The sequence below is a fragment of the Lathamus discolor genome, chromosome 1 (genome assembly GCF_037157495.1).
Source record: "Lathamus discolor isolate bLatDis1 chromosome 1, bLatDis1.hap1, whole genome shotgun sequence".
Classification (NCBI taxonomy): Eukaryota; Metazoa; Chordata; class Aves; order Psittaciformes; family Psittacidae; genus Lathamus; species Lathamus discolor.
Genome location: NC_088884.1, coordinates 154049912 through 154062815, shown reverse-complemented (window position 1 = coordinate 154062815; position 12904 = coordinate 154049912). Strand labels below are relative to the sequence as shown.

Genomic DNA, 12904 nt, shown 5'->3' with positions numbered 1-12904 from the left:
GGCGCTCCTCTGGACTTGCTCCAGCTGTTCCATGCCCTTCTTACGTTGAGGACACTAGAACTGTACTCAGTACTCCAAGTGGACCTGGAAGTGAGAACTGTGGCATAAAAGTGTTGTAGGACACAAAAAAAAAATGCCCTATTTTTTTCCATCATCACACAAAAACGTGAGAACTTCTGAATCTGTTCTTACAAAACACAATATTATCTCATTTCTGGCTTTAAATTAGCTGCAAACTGAAAGCCTAGAGCACCAGATTCACAGAGTGCAATCTGTTCTTGGATTGTACTGCATGTATGGCTGACATGATCAGACTCAGGACTCCTTGAGCAATTTTTAAGCTTGGTGTTTGGCATGTATAATAAAAATCGTATTGCTGAATACAAAACATAACAAATTATATTGTGCAGTTCCTACCATTGCCATATTTGTATTTCTTTGTCATTGTTTTGCTATTCTGTTTCTCCATTCCCTTAACTTCATTAATTTACTGCCTTGCATTTCTGGACGTGTAATTATTCATAACTTTGAAAGAAATCCTAAAAAGGGATCTGTGTGCAGCTGAGGACCCGAGCAGAGAACTCACAAGGTGTAGTGCAACACTTTGCTTTCTTTTCATGAGCACGGGTTATCTCTTTCTGTGTTTCTCAGACTTCACTGAGCCTCATCTCCTCCTGGGACTTGGAGCCTGGGGCAGACTTTCACCTCCTACCACAGATTTTCTGTCTCCTTTTTGCATCATGAGGGAGCTGCTTTTCTTTTGTGGAATCAGAGCCCATTTATTAGTTCTGTAGTGGCTGCTTATCTTTTGTGGTTTGGAGTACTGGAGGAGTTGAGCTAATGCAGGAGCCAGCAAGCAAGACCTGGAATGTCTTGTCCTGACGAGATGATGTCAGCTGATACATTTGGAGTTGGTTAAATGCAAGAAATTTCCATTTTCTGCCCTAGTAGGGTAATGGGAGCCTGAAAAGAAAACCCAACCTGAATGCCCACAGTGAGCACAGAGGCGGGAGGTGAGACATTTGCAGGGCATGCAGTTGGAGTGAAATCCATGTTCCTTTGCTTTACAAGGTATGTTGCATTTATTTGGGGAACAAAAGAAAACTCATGGGGAAAATATATATTTAGAGAAAGCCTTAAGCACCTTGATAAAGTTCCACTATAAGTTTCTGTAGTTAGTTATCATATTTTGGATTTTTTTGTTGTTTTTTTTCTTTGGCTAACATGAGTTCAGTGTAGATAACTAGTACTTAAATAAAAAGAAATGCTGTAGCACTATTTTTTTCCTTTTGCATTTTCTTCTTTGTTCTTCTGTTTCTTTTATTTCTATTTTCTTAGATCTCTTTTTTTCTTCTTTTTGCTTTTATCTTTTTTCTCTTTTAGTTTTTTGTTTTATTTTTCTTTTTTATGTTTTCCTTTTTATCTTTTTTCCCTGTCTTTTTTTTTTCTTTCTTGTTTCCTTTTACTTTCTTTTCTCTTTTTTCTTTCTTCCATTTTTTCTGTCATGAGTTTGTGAACTTGGGTAACAGGAGGCATTCCTCTCCAAAGGCTGTGCCAGTGCTTAGGAACTCGTCTGGCCTTTAGAAAATAAACTCTTTATCCATCCACCTTATGCTAATGGATTACACTCCTGCATTGCTGTCACTCAGTGTATGTCTGTAGCTGATTGAGCAGGATTTTTGGCAGCTTGTTTCTTGTCCAAACATTCCTTAATGCTTTCTCACCTCTTGTTTTATCACCCAAGTATTGCAACAGCAGCAGTTGGAGCTCTGATGGTTTTTTTAGAAAGCTGGTTTTGTAGAAGCCAATTCCTTGAAAACTGAAGCAGAGGGAAGAAAGAAGAAGAGGAATATATGTGGGCTGTGGCCGAAATGATCCCTTGACACTCATTGAGGTTGAGCATAAGTATGCATGAGACAGGAGGAGTTTATAGTAGCTGTGTTTTACCTCTCTTGCCCCAAGCCGTCTGGAAAGAGAGTTTGTGACAGCCTGGGGACCTCCAAATTTTAAACAAAAGATGATTATTGTGATTTTTAGAGAGGCTTAAATGTCATTATTTTTATGCTAAAACACTGATGACAATCCTTGTATGTGTTTTTCTTGCTCCATGCTAATTCTTAAGCTTCAGGGCTTCGCCTACTATTTAGGGTTCACTCATTTTTCATACATTTTACCATTCTTTCCTATAATTCCATGTACCCATAAGATGATAATCTCTACTTTCTGGAGCAGGTTTTCAGCATACTTAACAGGTAGAGTTCATCACACCTTGTACACTATTATTATTAGGGCAAAGAAGGGCCAGTGCAACCAAGAGAAAACTTTTCTAGTGAAAAGTCTTGTCTTCTCATGCTGTGTTCTTCAAACAGCACAACAAGCCTTTTCATTTCTTGGTGGACAGGATCTTGATACACGCTTCATCTAGTTCCTGGTAAAATACTGAAAAAGTAAAGTTTTGGTAAATACACTGTCAGTGTCTGTTTCCAGATTTTATGTATTTCTGTGCGAAATCTTTTCCCTGGATAATGATAACATAGTCATGAAAAGAAATTATTCATTAATTACTGGACTTTTGTTACTGCATTATAGGATTGAGTAGAAGTGAGTCAGTGTGATTTTGTGTATTTCTTCATAAAGACTTCTGTCTTCTTGAGGCTCTATATTCTTCGTAGTGTCTCTGATATTTATATCTTTATGAAATACAGACATGGTTTCCCCAGTGGTGTTTTGTTATGAGCTTTTTAATAAAATATTCAAATGATGACATCCAAAACGAAGGATGATGACACTATTTCAATAGAAATGAGTACAAACTTGCAGTTCACACTCTGGTTTTGATTCAAAACTAAGTCATATGTCTGTTTTTTCCACTGTTGCTTGTGTACCCAAATGCCAGTGAGGCTTTTTTGGCAGGGTGAGAGAGTTTGTATGTTTCAAAAAGTTTTTACGCATTGGATCTTAACAGGCTTTAATCAGATTTCAAAACAGAGCTATTTTTAATCCTTCATCCAGGCAGTCATCACTAGCTTTATGTTTGTTCTGAAGAAAGTCTTAATACTGCTAACAGAATATGGAAGATTTTTAAGAGGTGAGAACACATATGTATTGAAATTGGCCCATGTGGTTTATGAGTTAGAAGACATATTTATGCAGTACAAAACTGCAGCATGAACATTTTCAGAGGATAAATTCTATTATAGGCTTAGGTATGTATTTTATTGCAATGCTATGTTGAATGAATGACCGTAAAGGCAAGGTTGAGGCTGAGACATCAACTTTGAAAACCTTTTTGTAGTTACCAAATATAGTGCTTGTGTGTGTGTATGCATGCTTGTATTGGGTTGCAGTTGAATTCAAGTACACCTGTTCTCAATACCTGGTTTTCATATATAACTTGACAATTTGCATCAATATTCAAATCAAATTTGTTACAGGAAGTTAAGTGGGATCTCCCTCCCCCATGAAGGTAGGGTTCAAAATGCTGACACAGATTTTTTGCTTTGCTGGAAGATGTGCTTTAGGTAAATACAAATGCCTTCACTAATAGAGGAGTAGCTAGATGTAAGTCTCTGGCCTGTATTCTACAGAAAGTCACACCAGGTGATTTTTTCTGGTGGATCTCATTGATGTTGTCTGTTCTGGCTTTTAAAATCTGTAAATGACAAACTACACGGAGAACAGAGGATACAAACCCATTGAAATTTGTTTCAGCAATGTGTAAGGAACTGATCAAGAAGATCTAAAAATTAGAAGCTCAATTTTTATTCATATTTCTATGATAGATTTGCATACTGACGTTTGTCTACATGTGTTTATAATTGACAGGCAAGCATGGAAAAGTATTTACTTTGTGTGGGTTTGTATTGTGTGGACAAGAAAATAATTAATAAAAATACCTCTTGTGATCCTTTCTGGATTTGTATTTCTTTTTCTTTAAAACTTCTTCAGCATATATTAGTCAACTGGAAAACACTTTTGGGTCATTTGTCATATGGCAAGGTTAAGAGATACTGCAGTTGCTGTGAGTGACCAAAAAACCAATCTCACCGTTCTTTCAATAAGCTCATCCTTGTCTTTTCTTCTTTAAGCAACCTTGAAATCATGTGTGTGATATAGCATTGCTCCTATGGGGTTTTTTAAATCAATTAGAAGTGAAAACTTTATATTCTTTAAAAAATGGTTATAGGCTTGTACCCATAAATGTAGATCTGGAATAATTGCATCATCATGCTCTTTCAGTCCCAGTTGGTTTTGGTTCTGGTTTGGAACAAAAACTATAGTGTGATGTAATTGCCTTCCTCTGATTATTTTTACCTTGGTGTATTCTGTTGCTGGCTTGTACATATAGTTTTTATGTGCTGTCATTTGAAAAACTTTAAAACTCTAGAGAGCCAGTCTTGGAAACCCTTCTGGATGTATCATTGTTTTTTTATTTGTGCATGGCAATTGCAGCAGCCCATTAGGGGCCTATAATTCCTGTTGAGCATAGAATGAACTTATCATTTAATGTGGAATGTGATTTTGCTCCTCAGTCCAGCTAAAATCTGCTTACTGTTGTGATTACCATCCCTGGGCTCCACCCTGCCTTTCACCACCTGCCACTTACAAGTAATTCCTTTGGCAATGAGAATATAGCCAAAACTGTCAGATAAATTGGCCCCTTTTTGAGAGCCTTCTGATTATTATTCTTATTTTGTGGTGATGTCAGATTTCCAAGGGTAATCTCTCACTGGAGGAGTATGTTTTTCTTAGGGACTTGCATCACCCTCTCATTTTTAGTCTCCATTTCAGATGTAATGATTGCTTACTGAAAATATGCATTATGTGGATTTTCTATTATTCAGATCCATTACTTTTTGTGAGCACATCATTACAGTTCCAGGAAGGAGAAAAGAAGATTCTTTAATTCAGAAAATAAACCAAAGATTGACAACGGGCAAACTTGTTTTATCCCCGAGTACATACAAGTTCTGTTGTTACTGTCTTAGAAAAAAAGAGGTTTTAGTTCTTTCTTTTAAATACTTTGAATGCACTCTATGGCAGTATTTTCAGAGAGGAGAGTGACATTTTACAAAGGCATGTAGTGAAAAGACAGTGGGTAATGGCTTTAACTGGAGTAGGGGAATCTTAGATTAGATATTAGGAAGAAATTCTTTACTGTGAGGGTGGTGAGACACTGGAGCAGGTTGCCCAGAGAAGCTGTGGCTGCTCCATCCCTGGCAGTGTTCAAGGCCAGGTTGGACAGGGCTTGGAGCATCTCGGTCTAGTGGAAGGTGTCCCTGCCTGTGTCAGGGGGATTGGAATGAGATGATCTTCAGGGTCCCTTCCAACCTGTGCTTTTCAGATACATGGGAAGAATCATAGAATCACAGAATGGTTTGGGTTGGAAAGGAACTCAAGATCATCTAGTTCCAACCCCCCTGCCATGGGTAAGGACACCTCGCAGTAAACCATGTCACCGAAGACTCCATTCAACCTGACCTTGAAGAATGTTTCTCACTAGCTCTGAACAGTGTTTTCCTTCTTCATTTTTGCATGTCTGATACTGCGTATATACAGAGTTAAATTCAGAATTCTCTCCCTTCACACGTTGATGTTTGTGATGGATGCTATTATCTCTAGAAAAGAGAATACAACCCCATTTTAATCCTGGTGGAAAAATAAGAGGAGCAGTTTCTAAGTGTCCATAAGTAGTATTTTACAACACCTGCTGACAATTTTATACTGTTATCATACTAAAGTTTTAAACTAGCATTTACGACTGCTTGCTTGAAATCTGTGTCATATACTTGCAAGCTTACAATGTCAGGAAGAGCAAGTCTTCTCATGCTCTGTATTTCTTTACGATGCATCAGATACTTGAATCACAGGGCTGGACACCAGGCCAAATGTAAATGCAGTTACAGTGAATGTGTTACAAAGACAGTGGTTTTGAGATGTTTTAAGCATTTTCTCACTGTTCTCACACGTCCTAACCAAGGCTTGTTTTTAAATCCTCTGCTGGGGGCAGTTAAACTGGTTCCAGTAACTTAGGTGGCTTAGTCATCGTAGGTCAATAAGATGCGGTCACCAGTGACTGCAATGCAGATTTCCTCCAAAGACATAGAGGAGGGCCATACATTTATGGGATGAAGTCTCCGGAGAGATCTGGGCTGATGCCAGCTCCCAGAAGTCTCTCCAGCAGTGGTTTCCTATCTCCTCTTCTCTTGCTTCCTTGTCTCTTCACCTTATAACTAACTCCCTATTGCTGTTTCCACTTCTTATTTTACAATCTGTATGTTTATGTTAGATTATAAACTCCCAAGCACAAGGATCTTATAATTTTTAATAACTGCAAAGTTATTACACTGTGCACCTCAATGGTAGTATCTGATGCTTTCATCTTTTTCTCCCTTCCTTCCCAGAAGTGAAGGTTCTCGTCAAAGAAATGGAGCTATTGTGTCACAGGGAATACTTTGGTTAAAAGGAGAAGGGAAGAGCTCACTTTCAGCCTACTTACAGTCCCTTGCTTTAAAGAATCCAGAAAAAATGCCATTGCAAAGGAATTTTAGTGCAGTAATGAATGCAATTACTGACAGTAATTTATATGGCTGTAGAACTACTTGAAAAATAAACATTCCTTGTATTGTATACTGATTAGATTTCACAATGACTGCCTAGATTTTATGGTAATAATAGCTTTTTTCTAGGTAATAATAGCTTTTGGGATGCATATATTATAATAGATATTGCAATAAATATAATAATTCCATAATTAAAATAAAACTCGTAACAACAGTAATACATCTTGTATTCAAAGCATACTTAAAACCAAGAGACCACTGTACACTTACTGAAATATACATCTAGTTTCTAAAGGGTTTAATTTTTAAAAAAATTGGTATTATGAGTTTTTTTGGTCATAAGTCCTCCTTCTTTTTTTTTCCCTTGAGCCTTGTGATCACTCACCACTTCTCAAATCTGAACCCATACCTTTTTGCTTCAGAAAGCTGTATGCTGGAGCTAAATATGTAGTTGCTCCATAATGTGAACAACGCTGAAGTAATAGGTTTGTTGTGAAATACTTTGGTTTTCTGACAGACTTCTAGACAGCTTAGACAGCTACAAGTGTGATGGCAAAAAAAATTACCTTTAGCTGTGGGTTGTGTTTCATGAGCTACATTATGAAGTGATGTTGACAGTTGTGTTGTCATTTTGGATGCCCTCTTTCTGCCTATGTATTGTAAAAATGTTTAAGAAACATATTTCCTGAAAATATGGTCAGTTTAGATAATGGCAGTGCTACTGCTCAGTTGAATAGAATAACATATTCACCAAGAAAAATCTTGGGCAGGATGGATATATACATACAAATTACTGGTTTCTTTCAGAAAGGCCAAATGTACTTCTTCAGGGGTTTCTTTGTTAAGATGTTATCATGCCCAGGTATTGCAAGGTGGCACATCTTCTCTGCCCTGCTAGGAGTATGTTAGGTTTCCCAGAGCAGCCTGGGTGTACTTGCAGGTACAATCCGAAATAAATGGGAAAATCTTCACGCACCTTAGACAAGAAGGGGCCAGAATCCCACATAGGAGTGTAGCTGACATCTACAGGTTTCCTTGCATGGTGCTGTCTTCAAGTATAGGATAAAACAAATACATCTTGACCAAGGGTTGTTTAAACATCAGACATGTTTTTTGGGAATGAAAGAAAGAATTCCAGGCTCACTTGGGTAAACAACTGTATCAGAAAATGTTTTAGGAATAGGGAAGAGCTGGTAAGGGAGTAAGCAGCAAAGAATGTATTTTGTTGAGGTCTGAAGAGGCTTAGCAGCGGTTACCCTGCTAGGCCTTGTGAGAAGACTATCAAAACAACTATGACTACGTAGAGAAAAGAATAAGTAGAGGCGTTTTGAATGAGGATAAGACTAACATTGATCTTAGGTATGGCTTTGAAATTAAATGGGTGTTTCTCCTCATCTTTTTATGAGGATAATGTCATCAGGTACAGAAAGTATGGAAATGTGAACTGTTCTAAGATGAAAACAAAACTAACAAGCCCACTTAAGCAAAGGGATCAGAGAATCTCAGAATAATGAGAAAACAGAAGCATGAAAATGAGACTCAATACCATGGACTTCTCATAAACCTGCTGCTGTTCAACATCTTTGTCGGTGACATGGGCAATGGGATTGAGTGCGCCCTCAGTGAGTTTGCTGATGACACTGTGTGGTTCAATTGATACTCTGGACGGAAGGGATGCCATCCAGAGGGACCTTGACATGCTTGTGAGGTGGGCTGATGCCAACGTTATGAAGTTCAACCATGACAAGTGCAAAGTCCTACACCTGCGTCAGAGCAATCCCAGGCACAGCTGCAGGTCAGGCAGAGAAGAGATTCAGAGCGGCCCTGCAGAGAAGGACTTGGGGGTGCTGGTCGATGAGAAAATGAACATGAGCCGTCAGTGTGCGCTCACAGCCCAGAAAGCCAACCGTATCCTGGGCTGCATCAAAAGGAGTGTGACCAGCAGGTCGAAGGAGGTGATCCCGCCCCTCTACTCTGCTCTCGTGAGACTTCACTTGGAGTATTGTGTGCAGTTCTGGTGTCCTCAACATAAAAAGGACATGGAACTGTTGGAACAAGTCCAGAGGAGGGCCAGGAGGATGATCAGGGGACTGGAGCACCTCCCGTATGAAGACAGGCTGAGAAAGCTGGGGCTTTTCAGCCTGCAGAAGAGAAGGCTGCGTGGAGACCTCATAGCAGCCTTCCAGTATCTGAAGGGGGCCTACAATGATGCTGGAGAGGGACTCTTCACTAGGGACTGTAGTGACAGGACAAGGGGTAATGGGTTAAAACTTAAACAGAGGAAGTTTAGATTGGATATGAAGAAGAAGTTCTTTCCTGTTAGGGTGGTAGGCACTAGAAAGGGTTGCCCAGGGAAGTTGTGAATGCTCCATCCCTGGCAGCTTTCAAGGCCAGGTTGGACAAAGCCTTGGGTGAGATGATTTAGTGTGAGGTGTCCCTGCCCATGGCAGGGGGGTTGGAACTAGATGATCTTGAGGTCCTTTCCAACCCTAACTATTCTATGATTCTGTGATAGCTATTGTATGATTAGGCTGTAACAAATGTGTTTATAAGTATGGTCTGAGCTACTGCAGTTATAAAGACAATGCAAGAGTTTGCCTAATTGGAAAGGAAAAAAAGAGTAGAAATGTGCTGTATATCAATAAAGTTTGTTGATTAAAATTTGAAAAACATTTGGAATACAGAGAAGGAATGTAATTTTTCCTAAGAATGACTTGGAAATCCTCGAGATCTATAATAATAGGATGAAATATGAAGTGCATCACCAGGAATCTAGGGAGTAGTAAGAAGTTATGCAGTGGGTTGGGAGCTTGTCTCTGGAAATTATAAGAAAAACAAATCACTATAAAAAAGGAGTACCTGCTCTTTTTTACCACAGGAAACAGAATGGTAAGATGAGACAAAGAGAGACTTTCCCCAAAGATTTATGGAAATATCTGTGTGTTTAGAAGCTTTACCAAGCCTGTTCTGCAGTTACAAATTATTTGTTAATGAGAGAGGAACCCGAGTGGCACTGAGGAAAAGGCAGATAGCCACTACTCCTGCACTCGCTTTTGTCTAGTGCTGGCTTGATGATGTGGTATGTGAAAAGAACTGTCTTTTCTGCACCAATTTTGAGGTAACTACTACTAATGCCAGTAGAGCTCACTAATGGGCTATTCTCTTGGGTTTACTAATGAATAGTGCATTTCCAGCAGGGAGAACCATACATTTTTTTAAGAAATACTATACAATGAAAGCAAATAAATGAGAATTAATTGTCTTTTTTTCTAATGGGGCTTTTTAGAAAAAGTAATTATTTTTCTTTGTCTTTCAGCCATGGAAGAGTTAATAGTTGAGCTGCGCCTGTTTCTTGAACTTCTGGACCATGAATATCTAACTTCTACTGTCAGGGAGAAGAAGGCGGTAATAACGAACATTCTCCTGAGGATACAGTCATCAAAAGGTCAGTGTCAAGGGAGGGTCTTCTTGCTTGCAGAATGCACAGAATAAGTGAAATAGGTTTAAGGGCTAAAGACAAGCCACAAATCGAAGCAAGACAGAAAGACGGGGTGAAGCCAAAGTGTAACTTTCCTGAACACTTTCCTTCATGCTCAGCAGTAAAATATAGCACAAGGCGTACTGGAAGTATCTTGGGTGCACACGGGTGAATCCAGCCACAAAATTATGTGCTACATGGTTCACTTCTGCTGAGAGTGGTTACTTCATTTTATTTGTGGCAAAAATGCTATTTATGAGTTTTGATGGAAACCTTACACTGTATCAGGGAGTGCTGGCCACAGTACAGTTCTGTAGATGTGTGGCGCTGCATGCTGCATCTCTGTCAAATGACCCAAATCCATCAAAAGGCTTGACGTTAAGGTTCCCAATATGTTTGGTTTGCATTTTGCAATTAGAGGTATATACACTTTCCCCCTTTTCTTCCCATCTAAAACCATTTTGATTGCACAATCACTTTTGTCTCTGAAGATTATGGAACTGAATGCCATATGAATGATTCAGTGTGTACAGTGACCTTTCTATACAGCTTATGTGAAGATTATTCTTCAGTATTTTTTCTAGCAGTACTTTTACATTTCCTTAAAACACCTTTCTGTATGAAAGTGGCATCAGGGTTATAAGACCACTGTCTCCCCTATAGTTGATACTGACAGAAATACTGTCAGTGTAAACCCTCAGTGTTTAGCTGTTTGAAAAATACCAGAGTATGTTGAAGAAAAATACCACATTGCGAGCAGCTGCATTTCTCATGATTTGTTTCTTCTCCAGTCCTAAAAAACTATGGTCTCATTTGATGCAATGTTTCCCCTTCAGTAAAGAAATCACTTTGCCACAGGTTTCAAGTCCAAGAAGATTACCTTGAAAATAATGATTGTCCTCCTTTCTGTTTTGACATTCTTAAAGACCCATCTTTATTTTTACTTTACTACTGAGAGAAGGAAGCAGACACTGATTTCACATACTGTGGAAGGAGGATTCATGCTCCAAAAGCTGATTAAAATATAACAAAGCCCCTCAAACCAAAATCTGTAAATGAGAACCTGCAATTTGCTATGTTTGGAAACGGCTTTATTTTACAGTTCAAAATAACCTCAGTAATACTGATCTGACACTGAATGTTCTCCTTGTAATGTTTTCAACTAGATTTATTAAGAAAAACATTAGGCTTCCTCAAGAAGTCTAATGATGTTCTGTGGACAACTTTGCAAACACAGGGAAGGGTTGTCATATCCTTTCCTTCTGGATTGTGGATAGTGTTGCAGCTCTACAACTTGAGCTACAGCTCCAGTAGTAAATTAAGCAGTGCTGGGTATGTTTCTGAAACTTAGAACTCAATTATTTGTGCTGGTAAATTATGGAGTGGTCCTTGGCATGGATTTGGCCTGAGCTGACTTGTCTCCTCCATAGGTTCCTAGGCATGATGTGTGAGTTAGCATGGCCAAAGATCTGTTCCCAACAAACAGTTCAAAATCATCACCCTCCACCTTTGTTTTGGGGGGTGAGAGATTTTAACCCTGTTGATAGCAATTTCTCCATACCAGAGCACCTTCATAGGTGTGTTTAGTTTATGACTCCAGATGTGGCCAAGGATAAAAAGACCCAAGGTCCATAGCTTTGTGTCTTTCAGAACCTACCATTCTGGTTTTAAAGCCTATTAGGGGTATATAACAACATCCACTACATCCTATTACAGGATCCATCCATTAGCAAGATCCATAGATGATCCGTCTATTAAGTGGTAGGGTTTAGCTCAGTGCAGTTATTGCTGGAATGTTTTACCTACTTCTAGTGTCTACATTCAAGGAGATGAAATTTAGCCATTCCAAAGAAAAGTCATAAAAGTGTTTGAAGGATCCAGAAATATGCATTCAAATTAACTAAATGAGGCATCATAATTAATCTTGATGTAGAAAAGGAATGACTGAGAATGAGCTCCTAGACTTAACATTGGTAAGTGCAATGGCTGAATGTTTGTTTCAAAGTGGAAATAAAGCACATGTTTTGAGCACTGAAGCTATGAACTCATGGAAGAACTTTGTAAGCTCTGCATGCCATTGCTGGCATTTCATCAAAATGGAATATTTTGCTAAAAGATATGCTCTGGTTCAAACAAGAATTAATTCAAGGAAATCCCATAGTTCAGTTAAGCAAGAGGTCATAGGACTATGCTTTATATGTCTATAAACTCTAGTTTATGGAACTGCAATTTAAATAGTGTTTAAGCCAGCATGGCCTATAAAAAAAGCATCCTGTTTCTCTCCCCAGGCTACTCATTCTTGCTCATCATGGACTGCATCTTCCCTTCTGCTAGCACGAGCATTATTTGCTTTTTTGGTTTTTTGCTGGTTTAGTTCTAACCGGTGTCACATCCCTGATCTGGTTCAACCTGAGGCTACACACATGCTTATGCTGGCATGAAGGAGAGGTTAGTGCAGGGACAGGAACAAGGCAGGGAAGGAGAGGAAATGCCTTCTTGGGAGCTCTGCCTTCCCGTGCTGGCTTCAAGTGTGTGTGAAACTACCCAGGGAGCCATGTACTTTACTGGATCTGACCCTGCTGCTTTTTTTATCAGTTATAATGTTCAGTACTCCCATCCCTTTGAAACTATTCATCTCTTCATTAAAATCAAAAGCAATAAACGATACATAAACCCACAGTACTCTGTAACTAAGTTGAACTGTCATTCGGAGTCTGTTTTGCAAAACGTTGTTTTACTCCACCCACATAACTCCACAAGAACTTTCGGGTCGCTGGCACAGTTTAAGAGGCCTGAGGACTGTGCTGAGTTCAGGCTCTTCATATGCATTTGCAAAAATCAACTATGTGAATCCAACAGGATA

The 12904-nt window shown here is 39.0% G+C and overlaps 1 protein-coding gene across 4 annotated transcripts in view; it reads left to right on the top strand.

The window, feature by feature from the left end:
- Nucleotides 1-12904, top strand: part of AFAP1 (actin filament associated protein 1) — a 120741-nt gene that overhangs the window by 45583 nt on the left and 62254 nt on the right. For 3 of the 4 annotated variants that reach the window (XM_065659889.1, XM_065659907.1, XM_065659916.1), the window contains exon 2: nucleotides 9880-10008. In XM_065659889.1, the coding sequence (XP_065515961.1) occupies nucleotides 9882-10008 (127 nt within the window). In that variant the 5' untranslated portion in view covers nucleotides 9880-9881. Of the gene's footprint in view, nucleotides 1-983; nucleotides 1072-9879; nucleotides 10009-12904 lie in introns of those variants that run through there. The other variant, XM_065659898.1, reaches the window with a different exon arrangement.